Source organism: Ruditapes philippinarum, unplaced genomic scaffold, assembly GCF_026571515.1.
Source record: "Ruditapes philippinarum isolate M1 unplaced genomic scaffold, ASM2657151v2 ctg13000_1_1_1_1, whole genome shotgun sequence".
NCBI lineage: Eukaryota > Metazoa > Mollusca > Bivalvia > Venerida > Veneridae > Ruditapes > Ruditapes philippinarum.
Genome location: NW_026853898.1, coordinates 1 through 12,849, shown reverse-complemented (window position 1 = coordinate 12,849; position 12,849 = coordinate 1). Strand labels below are relative to the sequence as shown.

Here is a 12,849-nt window from a genome sequence, read left to right as displayed (position 1 = left end):
GAAAATCCAGAAATATAAGCACATAATGAGTTGTATCACTATTAACTGCCGTCAGGTAATTTCATTGGTCGGAATATGTCTAACAATTGCTTGAAAGATTAGCCAGTTGTTTATTTTCTACTTTCACATTTTCACCAAAATTTATTGCATTCTTCACACCTGAAAAAATTGTGGTCTTAAAGGCTTTATTATCGTTTCCGTGAATATGAAGCTTACAAACCACGTTAGAGCAAAGAAGTCATTTGAAAAACTACTTAATTATTTTGGCTGTTCAAATACCAGTCATTTCAAAGTTCGGATCGTATATGTATGTATATGTAATTGCATCTCATTGTCTTAATTGTAGTTTTTGAAAAAAAAAATTGAATTTTTCTGACGCACCTACAAGTGCTGTTTTGTTACGTAATAAGTCATCGAGTGCGCCTGGTGGTAGTTTTTGGAAAGCTGCATTGCTTGGTGCAAATAGGGTGAAAGGTCCACTTCCTGAATAACAGATACATACATGTATTTATATTACAATGCAAAAACATGAATAAAGGAATTTTTCACAAACAATACAGCAAAATAATACAGTATTATGTTTTGTATACATATTTACCTAATACAACATACATTTTAGATAATAATTGAGAAGTGAACAATTCTACTGAAAATTTATTCCAAACGTAAATGCATGGTGTCCCTTTCTGTGAAAAGACACCAAAACGTGTGAATACATTAATATTGTAAAATATTTAGATACGATTGCATAGGCATTGTTTAAAGCTAACACATTTTTATAACTATGTGAAGCATAAATATTTTAATCTTCCTTACCGGCTAAAGGACCAGCAAGCTGTCCTTCTTTAACAGCTGTGAGAAGTGTGCTCAGTTCCTTGTCTGCAGCTACGGTGGTTGGGATATCTGCGCTCGGTAAGGGAAACATCACTTTGTCAATCACATGAATAACCCCATTAGTAGCGTTCTGGTCAGCCATTACTACTTTAGCGCCATCTACCGTCACAATCTTGAAAAGAAGGAGTTTTTTTTACAAAACTACAAAAAGTCCATTGTATAGTTTTAACAAAAACAATCAGTTATTTTAACAATTTACTTTTGGAAACATAGTTTTTGTACAGAAAGTAAATTTCTGCGAGAAATATTCTCTCGACAAATAATATTTATAAGCGTAGGAATTTGTCTTTGGTGATTTTAAAAAAGAAATAGATATTGATTTTGTCCAGAAGCCGGGAAAAAATATAACATTGTGTCAATAATAATAATAAAATTCTGTATGAAAATGTCTACTTACTTCGCCATAAATGTTTACTCTGATACTCAGGGATGGATCAAGAGATTTTACTATCAGGTCAGTTCTTAGCATCTGACATTTTTAGATTGTTTTCACAAAAGTTGAGAATTTTTAATGAACAGTTTTCATCTCGTCTGTTGTTAGCTAGGGTTTTCTCTGGAATGTTAAAGAACAACAAATTATCCCTCATCGATCGTGCATGCAAATCCACAATATCGTCTTCTAATTTAGAGTTGCTTTGTTTCAAATTATGCAGTTCACCTTGCATGCTATTACATCTTTGTTTTTCATCGGAGATAATTTTGTCGATATTTTTCTGTTTAGAACTGACCTCATTGCACACCTGTGAATCAAATGTTCTGCTTTTTTCAAGTTCTAGTATTGTTTTATTCGAATCAGACATTTTGGATTCCAGAGAAGAGATTCTATGATTCATTGAAGATACTTTAGAGTTAATGTTTAATACTTGTTCCTCAATTGAGTCCAGTTTACGCAAACGTAAATCAATAGCTTCAAGTTTTCACATAATTACCGTATTGTCGATAATCGGTGAGACTGGATTATTATAATGCTGCGTCTGCGACTGTGGCATCTGAGGCGGCGGTGTCATAGGCATTGCGTTTGGACTCTGTATATAAGATCCCATCATATTAGGGATGTAAGGCTGTTGTAATTGATGTAAAAAGCTACCGTTACCTACATTAGACAGAGTTGACGGTGATAACTGATCACTTTGATCCATAGCGGTCCTTTTTTGTTCAGGCAAAGGATTTCCCGCGTCAGGCGATACCTGAGATTTAGTCCGTTTTCTGTTTTTACCCATTCACTGTCATTAATAGAACTACTGGTTTATGTATATGAAGCATTCAATTGTCACATTACTATGCGCACAATAATTGATAAAAGTTAAATTGTTAAAAGTAATTATTATTAAATTAATGAAGCAAATCTATATATAGTTGCATCGTTTGTAATAAAGCCACTTACTTTGGTTGTTTTTAAATCCATCAACGTTTCCGGATCTTTATGTATAATTTTGGATAGAATTTCTACAGGTATCCAAAGCTTTTCACAAAAATATACAAATGCGTATCTGTTGGGAAATTTTCCAATTATCTAATACAATGTTATAATGTATATATTAAAGTACAATGTACAAGCAATTAAGAGTCTTCTAGCCGCCTCCGCTTCCAAAACATTGAAAGAATTTTTAATAACACTTTTTGAAACATTACGATGTATATTTCATGAAAAAAATACATGTTATATTATATTTTATTTTTGTTAACATTTTTATGAGTAGGAATACAAGGAACTGGACCGGAAGTGTATGGAAGCATACAGACAGATGAATGCAGCAGCCGACAATTTCAACGAGTATGCTAACGATGTCGACAGCCAAAATTGCTTTAAAGAAGCTAGCTTTGAAGCACACAAGGTTTATATTCAGATGACAAAAGAATATATCACGTGCAAAGAAAAGTCCAAGCTGGCATTAGAGAAGATGTACCCTCTGTACAAAACAGAAAAACAAATCAGAGAGGAGCGTATGAATAAGGTATGATTCTGTTTTTAAAAAAGCAGACAATGAAATTAAATATATTTACTACATTTATATGTACAAATGGTTAACTGCCGGGTTAGTCTAAAAGATGGTAGAATTGGAGTAAAAGGTTGTAGCTGTAGTTAAAAAGATGTTCCTATAATGAGCAATGCTCTATGTACAGATGTAGTACTTTGTAGCTTTAGCTATTAAAACTTTCCAAATGAGAATTGCCCAACCTATGTGTGTTTGACATCGCCTTTATCGTCACATGATGGTTATTCAGTATTCCACGTGGTTGTGTCAAGTAGGCAATATTCCTGTTATTTCGAATATCGACCACATGACAAAATTTTTTTCTATTTTTTTTTTTTTTCAAAAGTACGCAGGCCCTTGTAAAGATAAAATAAGTTAAGCGATTCACATCTTGCCAGTCAACTATCTAGCCATAAAAATGAGAAAATGATTTGTTTTCGTCAACTAAATCGTACTATTATTTTAAGGGACAGCACTGCGTTTTTGGATTTTTTATACGGCGGGACTGGAAATATTTTTTCCAAGATTTGCGAACCATTTGATGTAGGTCCGCACCCATAAATTGTGTTCAAATTTTAGGATCCTTCCCTCCTCCGCAATGATCCTTTTAATTGCGCAAAATGACCCAGAAAATAATTGTTGAACTCCTCGCCACTTACTACTTACCTTACTTATATATTCATGTACTTTTGATTTTTTAGTTAGACAATGATTTGAGATACATGATAGTGCGAGAGATGAGTGAAACACTGACAGAAGGAATGAAAATATTGACGACGATAGCTGCAGCAGCTCGTTTCTCTCCGTAACTTTACACTTGATTTTTCTCCAAGTGGTTGACACGTATCTCCCCCCGAGTAGTTGACTAACAGTTAATTATATGCTCCGCTCTTTGCTTTTCTCCGAGTAGTTAATAGAATGCATGTGTTTTCCTCCGAGTAGTTTGCACATGCTTTTCTGAAAGTATTTTGTACTTGCTTCTCTCAGTGAAATTTTACACTTTTTTCCGAGTAGTTTTCACATACTTACGTCCGTGAATGTATACACCATTATTTTTCCTCCGAGTAGTTTACAGTTACTTTTAACCACTATGATTTTTATAAACATGAAAATATTAAATGTATACATTTATTTTGGAGAACATTCTGTTGTTGTTTTTGTTGTTGTTGTTGTTTTTTATTTACCATTAAGTTATCGGGAGAATTTCAGTGACAGGACATGTAACGCCACATCAGACGAAATAATAAATGTTTAAAAAGCATCTTATAAAATTTTTGAAGTCAAAACTAGGAGAAATGTTGTGTGTTAGAAATATGAAAGATGCTCCTCTATTTGAAATAATATTTGCACCTTTAATTAATCAATTAGTGATCCGACGCATTTTTTCAGTTTTTGAAACCGGTGCTATTTTGTTGAAATTCAACACAAAGACAGAACTGCATACCCTCCAAACACACTAACTCAGATTTTTCAAGACTTCAAAGATATTTGCGAAACACGTGCACTTGAAGATAATAAATGTGTTATAAATGCACTTTTTAATGTGAGGTGACAGTACTTTTCGACATGCATTCAAACAGGGGAAATTCCAGAAATATAAGCACATCATAGGTTGTATCACTATTAACTGCCGTCAGGTAATTTCATTGATTGGAAAATTTCTAACAATTGCTTAAAAGATTATCAAGTTGTTTATTTTCTACTTTCATATTTTCACCAAAATTTATTGCATCCTTCGAAGTTCGGATAGTATATGTTCATGTACGTGTAGTTGAATCTCATTGTCTTAATTGTAGTTTTCGAAAAGAAAACTGCACCGTATTTTTCTATTGATTCCACCTCAAAGGTTGAAGGTTTTAGCTGAGGAGGCTTGAGTACTGTTGTATTGTTTGAAAAGTCTCAATTCTGTGATATTTTATTACTTTTGTTCTACAGTTGTTGGTGCATCACTCATTGTTTGACTCTTATGACAGTTCTTTCAAAAGACATAGAGACAAATACACGTATTTTGTAACAAGTTTTATTAGATAAATATTATAATAAAATATATTTACATAAATGTTTCAAAAATATATAAACGTAATTAAATTTCTATCACTATTTAGGTAAAAGAATATTGTCGATCACATGAATAACACCATTGCTTGTTGGAATATCAGCCATCACAACTTTTGCATTGTTTACCATAACACCGCCTGCGGAAGATAAAAAGCTACTAATTAAAATATCAAAAATATCATATTTGTTTCAAAATTAATACAGTACTACATATATATTTTTGTCCTCTGTTTGAGTTATAGATTTCAACTTATTTCTTCGACAATGTTTTGTTATAGATTTTCCCAAATTCTCAAACTTACAAGACAATTATGCACTTATAGTATCCTGCCGAGTGGCTTCAGTGTTGTTACAGATTTCTGGTTCTTCGGGATCATTGATGCCAGCACTATTAAGTATTGGGAATTGAGTACCGCTCAAGACGGTAATAGGGGACGTGAGGGATGTGCACTTATCTATTTTATCATGCAACTGCTATGGTAACTGCCCGATAACACTTGCCTGATAATTATTTTTGATACATGATCACGTCAGTAACCTAATATCAAAAATTAGCCCCGCCCATTTTGACGACTTTTTTCAATTGCTTATATTCTCATTTTCATCAGCATGTGAATTCTACAATGTAATCTCATACCCTTACAAGTCTTGAATCAATATGCGAAATTTATTTATTTATTATTTCGATTTCAATTACGAATAACGAAATTAGATAGCGAATAGTTTTAGCACCAACTAAATGAAGTGACGTCATAATTTATATTGCAAATGACATCATCGATGTTCACGTCATACTATACATGTAATCATAACAAACAGGCTAGACGATTTTCTTTGAGAACTTGTAAATGTTTACTTTATTTCGCCGGATTATTATTTAATAAGTGAACAAATTGTTTCGTTTAAAAAATAAGACGCATGTTTGTGTAGCTTGTGTTTGATTGCCGATTTGACTTTTCTTTGATTGAAATTATCGTGAACTTTTGAATTTGACAATTCAAGACAAAAAATGCAGTAAAGTTTAGTTTATGTGATTCTAAGCGGGTTTTTGGATCGATGTTTAAATTAAAGGTAAGAATGTTATCGTATTAGGCCTACATTCTGTTGTATCTTTTATCCGAGTCGAAAGAAAAAATGGTCGCCAATTTTTGAATTACAAATTCTAAGTTTCAGGGGCGGAGGAATTTGTTTTCAAGAACTATTTCTTTGAACAAAAATCCCCCTTTTTAACGAAATTTGCTATTTAGAAGTAGATTATTTTGTTATTTTAACAGTTATTATGTGTTACATGATAAATATAAAAACATGCTGCTGTCTTTTGATATCAATTTTATCAGGCTCGGCTGATAAGGGCAGAAAGGGCTCAGCAAGCCTCGTCCTTTCTAGCCCATATCAGCCTCGCCTGATAAAATTGATATCAAAAGACAGTAGCATGTTATTCTCTATATCCCTCATGTACAGACTCAATCAAACCGAGCCTGCAATTTTGTTGAGAGGGATCACTTTTTTTCCCAGATTTTCAGTTAATTTATTTACTTGTTTATTTTGTAAAATTTTGTGTTAATTTCCACTAACAGTTTGAAATAAAAAAAAATCGTTGTTATCATATTTCTATTTTCGCAGCTTTGAGAGAGACTGAGTTATGTTCCTTTTGGATCATTGGTATAAATAATAAAGACATTTTAAAATATTTGATATAATTAGATCTATTCAATTTCACTGAATAGTTGATTTCATAAACATCTGTTAATAAACTCATTTTGTACCCATGGCTATAAAATATTATGCGAAGAAGTTATCTAGCTAGTCTAAGAAAGATCGATGGTTTCTTTCCACGTACTTACAGGTGCCTAAAATACATTGAAGAGAAAACAAAAAGTGAGAGGAAAACCAACAGTAACATTGAAGTAACTCATTAAAAACTCAAAGCTTTTTCATGTCACAAAAAATCACTTCTACTTGTCACATGTAAACATCTTGGTTGCTTAAAATATGACAATATCAAGGGGAAACTTGCTTTCTTATATACTGGTTTCTATAATCAGGATTTAAGGTTAAAATTAAGTTCCTTTTTGGTCATTATTGACGATGTCAAACTGTATGCACATCAGTTACTTCCCACTGATCTGCACAGTAACCCGAACAAAGAAGGGGAGATCACTTCGTCGAGTGTGTGATGATGCGTCGTTAACGACGTCATTTAAAATTACGCATAAACGATTATGACGTCATTACGTTAACGACCATATCACTTAACGACTTCATTTTGATAAGAACTGCAGCTGATTTGAGGAAAAAACAAGAAACTATTAGAATGGACACAATATATCAGCCTACATTTGTTTTTTCGCGGAACGGAACACTGATGTAAGTTAACACTTTTTTTTAATATTGCAGATCAGAAAATCAATGAAGAACATTTGATTTCTGAATGAAATGTTCATATTCCTTTGTGAGAAATGAACAAATATTTTATATACACTCCTATAACTTTAAATCAATTCTTATAATAAAATGTTTTAACTTCGAAGCTACAAATAAAATTATCATCAGTGCCATTCGATAATGTTATTATTATTATTATAATTATTATATATATAATAAAAATACTAATAATTATTATTATTATTGTTATATCTATTATTATTTTTTAATTAATTAATTTATTTATTTATTTATTACTATTAATACTAATGTTCTTCTACTTTCTTCTTTTTCTTATTCTTCTCCTTATCAGTCTATTATTATTATTAATACTAATGAACTTCTACTTTTAATTATTATTATTTATTGATAGTGATACACTAACTAATTATATCAATGATTGTTCAATATATTTCATACATTAAGACAATTCTATATTGTTCTTTTATGTAAAATTACTTTAATTTGCAGAACCAATCGGTTTGTTGAGTTTCGGAAGTTGTGTGCAACTTTTGCGGATGATATTACAAAAGGACGAGATCCAACAGCGAAAATATTAACCAGGATTACACAATTCCCACCTCTCAGAGGTAACCTCAACATAATTATTTTTTTTATCTTTAATACAGATTAAACTGCAGTATATGTAATTGTTTTTTTTTAATCCAAAATTAATCCTTTAAGAATATATTTGTGTGCACTTTCCTTTTGTTTCAATATTGATAAATCTATGAGTTTATTCGTATCTACTTTACCAGAGATGTAGATGTAAATGACTTTACGAGGTATTCAAGCTTTTTATTAATGCGTTAATTTAAGGTCGCCGCCGGAAAGCCCATATGGGCGACCGTACACTCAAGTCCCGCCGAGATTTTTCGTCGATTTTTTCCAGCTTTATTGGTGGAGGAAGACCCCAGGTGCCCCTCCGGGCATTATTTCAGGCACGAGCGGGCACCTGGGTAGAACCACCGACCTTCCGTAAGCCAGCTGGATGGCTTCCTCACATGAAAGATTTCGACCCGAGTGAGGATCGAACCTACAGCGGTGAGGGACCTGTGATCTCAAGTCAGCGACCTTAACCACACGGGATTTATTTATTATCGAGTCGGATATAATAAATTTCATAGCACGAGATTAAAATAAATCCCGCGTTTATATAAACACTTGAATTTCATGTTTATTATATACTATTTTCCCTCTTTTTGGTATTTAAATTCGAAAGACTTCCCCTCGAATTTTATGTATAGAGTAAGTAGTTCGGCAAGATACCTGTGAAAATATCGAAAAATATGTTTTACTTCAGTGATAAATAATTATTTAAAGTGAAAATACGGAAAGGACTGAATAAATGAGTATATTTATAGTTGTAAGTCCGGAGGCCACGCCACATCTTTTCTAAACTTGTGATATTATGTTACAGGTGTCCCCCTTTTAAACGAGGCATTTGATTTACTGAAGGATTCTGCGTTTGAATACCATATGTCACGTGACAAGGGTAACATTGACCATTGGCTTGAACTACATGACCAAGGAGATTCAAAGGGTTCGAACCCTTCATTAAACAATTTGAGGAGAATAAGACAGAAAGATGATGCGTAAATAAAGAACATGCATTATCACATGGTCTTTGTTTTTTAAATTTGATAATTTCGAAACACATATTAAATTGCATGAGATAATTGCCTGTATCACCTTAAATTTATCAATTGGACTTGCCCATCTTTCAATCTTGACATAATCATTCATGAATTTAGGGCAATTTCCTACATTATCTATTGACTGCACATATATAGTAACTGAATAGCGAATAGTTCAGACCATTATCTGGTTTTCGTCTGCACTGGTCGCATTGGTAGAATTTATTGCCGACAGCAGGTTAAAGGTCAATTTATATAAACTAAAATCATTAAAACTGAATGCGTTTGTTTTATGTTAAATACAATAATTTGAAGCCAGTGATATATTTCTAGCATTTGTATTTTGTTCTATATAGGTTCTTACCTAAAAAAGAAATGACCACATGTACGAAAGTGTTCCGGAAATTGTCACAGATCTGCCATAAACACCAGCAAGCACTTGAATCCTTAACGGATGCTATTAAGGTAAGCCTTTGTTCTAACTTATTTTAATACACAGGTGCTGACACTTCTTATCCATTGATAAAAGTTAAATTGTTAAAAGTAATTTATATTAAATTAATGAAGCAAATCTATATATAGTTGCATCGTTTGTAATAAAGCCACTTACTTTGGTTGTTTTTAAATCCATCAACGTTTCCGGATCTTTATGTATAATTTTGGATAGAATTTCTACAGGTATCCAAAGCTTTTCACAAAAATATACAAATGCGTATCTGTTGGGAAATTTTCCAATTATCTAATACAATAATATAATGTATATATTAAAGTACAATGTACAAGCAATTAAGAGTCTTCTAGCCGCCTCCGCTTCCAAAACATTGAAAGAATTTTTAATAACACTTTTTGAAACATTACGATGTATATTTCATGAAAAAAATACATTTCATGAAAAAAATACATGTTATATTATATTTTATTTTTGTTAACATTATTATGAGTAGGAATACAAGGAATTGGACCGGAAGTGTATGGAAGCATACAGACAGATGAATGCAGCAGCCGACAATTTCAACGAGTATGCTAACGATGTCGACAGCCAAAATTGCTTTAAAGAAGCTAGCTTTGAAGCACACAAGGTTTATATTCAGATGACAAAAGAATATATCACGTGCAAAGAAAAGTCCAAGCTGGCATTAGAGAAGATGTACCCTCTGTACAAAACAGAAAAACAAATCAGAGAGGAGCGTATGAATAAGGTATGATTCTGTTTTTAAAAAGCAGACAATGAAATTAAATATATTTACTACATTTATATGTACAAATGGTTAACTGCCGGATTGTTCTAAAAGATGATAAGATTTAGAGTAAAAGGTTGTAGCTGTAGTTAAAAAGATGTTCCTATAATGAGCAATGCTCTATGTACTACGAAAGACCGGTGAGGACATTTCAACTTCATGAATTCCTGATTTCAGCTTCATGAATTCTCGATTTCAACTTCAAGAATTCTCGATTTCAACTTCATGAATTCCCGATTTCATCTTCATGAATTCACAATTTAAACTTCGTGCATTCCCGTTTTCAAAATACGGAATTCACGAATTCAAGATTCAGCTTCATGTATTCACGACTTCAACTTCACGAATTCACGATTTCAACTTCATGAATTCACGATTTCTACTTCACAAATTCATGAAGTTGAAATCGTGAATTTGTGAAGTTGAAATCGTGAATTCGTGAAGTTGAACATGAAGTTAAAATCGTGAATTCGTGAAGTTGAAATCATGAATTCGTGAAGTTGAAATCATGAATTCACAAAGTTGAATTCATGAAGTTGAAATCGTGAATTCATGAAGTTGAAATCGTGAATTCGTGAAGTTGAAATCGTGAATTCATGAAGTTGAAATCGTGAATTCATGAAGTTGAAATCGTGAATTCACGAAGTTGAATTCGTGAAGTTGAAATCGTGAATTCATGAAGTTGAAATCGTGAATTTGTGAAGTAGAAATCGTGAATTCATGAAGTTGAAATCGTGAATTCGTGAAGTTGAAGTCGTGAATACATGAAGCTGAATCTTGAATTCGTGAATTCCGTATTTTGAAAACGGGAATGCACGAAGTTTAAATTGTGAATTCATGAAGATGAAATCGGGAATTCATGAAGTTGAAATTGCCCTACCGGTCTTTCGTAATGTACAGATGTAGTACTTTGTAGCTTTAGCTATTAAAAGTTTTCAAGTGAGAATTGCCCAACCTATGTGTGTAAAGTCAGTTGATTTGACACCGCCTTTACCGTCACATGATGGTTATTCAGTATGACATGTGGTTGTGTCAAGTGGCCAATATTCCTGTTATTTTAAATATCGACTACATGGCAAAATGTTTTTTCTATTTTTTTTCTTCAAAAGTACGCAGGCCCTTGTATAGATAAAATAAGTTTAGCGATTCACCTCTTGCCAGTCAACTATCTAGCCATAAGAATGAGAAAATGATTTGTTTTCGTCAACTAAATCGTACTACCGGTATTATTTTAAGGGACAGCACTGAGTTTTTGGCTTTTTTATACGGCGAGACTGGAAATATTTTTTTCCAAGATTTGCGAACCATTTGATGTAGGTCCGCACCCATAAATTGTGTTCAAATTTCAAGATCCTTCCCTCCTCCGGAATAATCCTTTTAATTGCGCAAAATGACCAAAAATAATAATTGTTGAACTCCTCGCCTCTTACTGCTTACTTTACTTATATATTCATTATACTCTTGACTTTACAGTTAGACAAGGATTTGAGAAACATGATAGTGAAAGAGATGAGTGAAACACTGACAGAAGGAATGGAAATATTGACGACGATAGCTACAGCAGCTCGTTTCTCTCCGTAAGTTTACACCTGTTTCTCTCCGTAAGTTTACACCTGATTTTTCTCCAAGCAGTTGACACGTATCCCCCAGAGTAGTTGACGAATAGTTAATCATTTGCTTCTCTCTGTGCTTTCTCCGAATAGTTAATAATTGTTTTCCCGAGCAGAATGCATGTGTTTTTCACCGAGTAGTTTACACTTGCTTCTCTCAGTAAGATTTTACATTTTTTCTCCGAGTAGTTTCCACATACTTAGATCCGTGAATATATACACCATTATTTTTCCTCCGAGTAGTTTTCTGTTACTTTCTCCGAGAAGGCCTTTATTTTTCCTCCGAGTAGTTTACAGTTACTTTTCTCCGAGTAGTTTACACTTGCTTTTCTCCAAACATGCCAAATAACTAAACTGGTGCTGTAGTTACAGTCGGGAAACGGACACTGTACTGCAGGCATTGTTCTTGCGTCACTGTATCTTGATCATAAATAAGAGTTCTATCTATTTGTAAGTATCTTTATTCAACTGTATTACACAATGATCAAGATCTGAAAATGATAAGAACAGAAACTATAATAAACTGATGAACTATAATAAACTGATAAACTATGACAATAATCCTATACGTTTTCTTATGCATTATGTCATCCTTATTTGGATTGCGTCACTATAATTAAGTACAATAAACCATTTCAAAATTCAAGAGTCATTTATGTATTCTTTTAATCTCATCTTCTTTAAAGTAACCTGCATTTTTATTTATTTCAGAGATCTAATCGATACTATTGGAAACTTCGAGTGTGTCATCAATGCTGAAAAACTTTACAGAGATTTGTGCATGAAGTATTTCCATCCCATCATAAATCAGGTCAGTCTCTTACTATATAAATCATTTGACAAAAAAGGAAAAATAAGTGTCGGAAAAAGTAAATTATAAATCAAACAAAAAGTACAGTCCATGAGTTAATCTTATTTTAATTATTTGCCAACCAGTTTCTATTATGTCAACGTCACGTTTGACCTGATGATCATAACAGAAACCAGTTGGCAAATAATTAGATAAGTTACA

At 32.7% G+C, this 12,849-nt stretch overlaps 3 protein-coding genes across 3 annotated transcripts; 2 read left to right on the top strand and 1 right to left on the bottom strand.

Annotated features, from left to right (window-relative positions):
- Positions 1–313: 313 nt before the first annotated feature.
- LOC132738285 (periostin-like) lies at positions 314–2,033 on the bottom strand. The gene is made up of 4 exons (XM_060725753.1): positions 1,824–2,033; positions 1,292–1,363; positions 817–1,006; positions 314–483 (listed from the first exon to the last, which is right to left on the bottom strand). The coding sequence occupies exons 1-4, from the start codon at positions 2,031–2,033 to the stop codon at positions 329–331; spliced, it is 627 nt and encodes a 208-aa protein (XP_060581736.1). The 3' UTR covers positions 314–328.
- A 423-nt stretch (positions 2,034–2,456) lies between these two features.
- Positions 2,457–3,897, top strand: LOC132738287 (uncharacterized). The gene is made up of 2 exons (XM_060725755.1): positions 2,457–2,849; positions 3,572–3,897. Exons 1-2 carry the CDS (start codon positions 2,622–2,624, stop codon positions 3,677–3,679), a joined length of 336 nt encoding a protein of 111 aa, XP_060581738.1. The 5' UTR covers positions 2,457–2,621; the 3' UTR covers positions 3,680–3,897.
- A 2,805-nt stretch (positions 3,898–6,702) lies between these two features.
- On the top strand, positions 6,703–11,712 carry LOC132738286 (uncharacterized; the record flags this gene model as incomplete). The annotated part of the gene is given in 6 exon segments (XM_060725754.1): positions 6,703–7,295; positions 7,824–7,942; positions 8,773–8,947; positions 9,346–9,454; positions 9,934–10,188; positions 11,701–11,712. Coding segments are annotated over 6 exon segments (723 nt in total), but the record flags the coding sequence as incomplete, so codon positions are not given.
- Between the last annotated feature and the right edge of the window lie 1,137 nt (positions 11,713–12,849).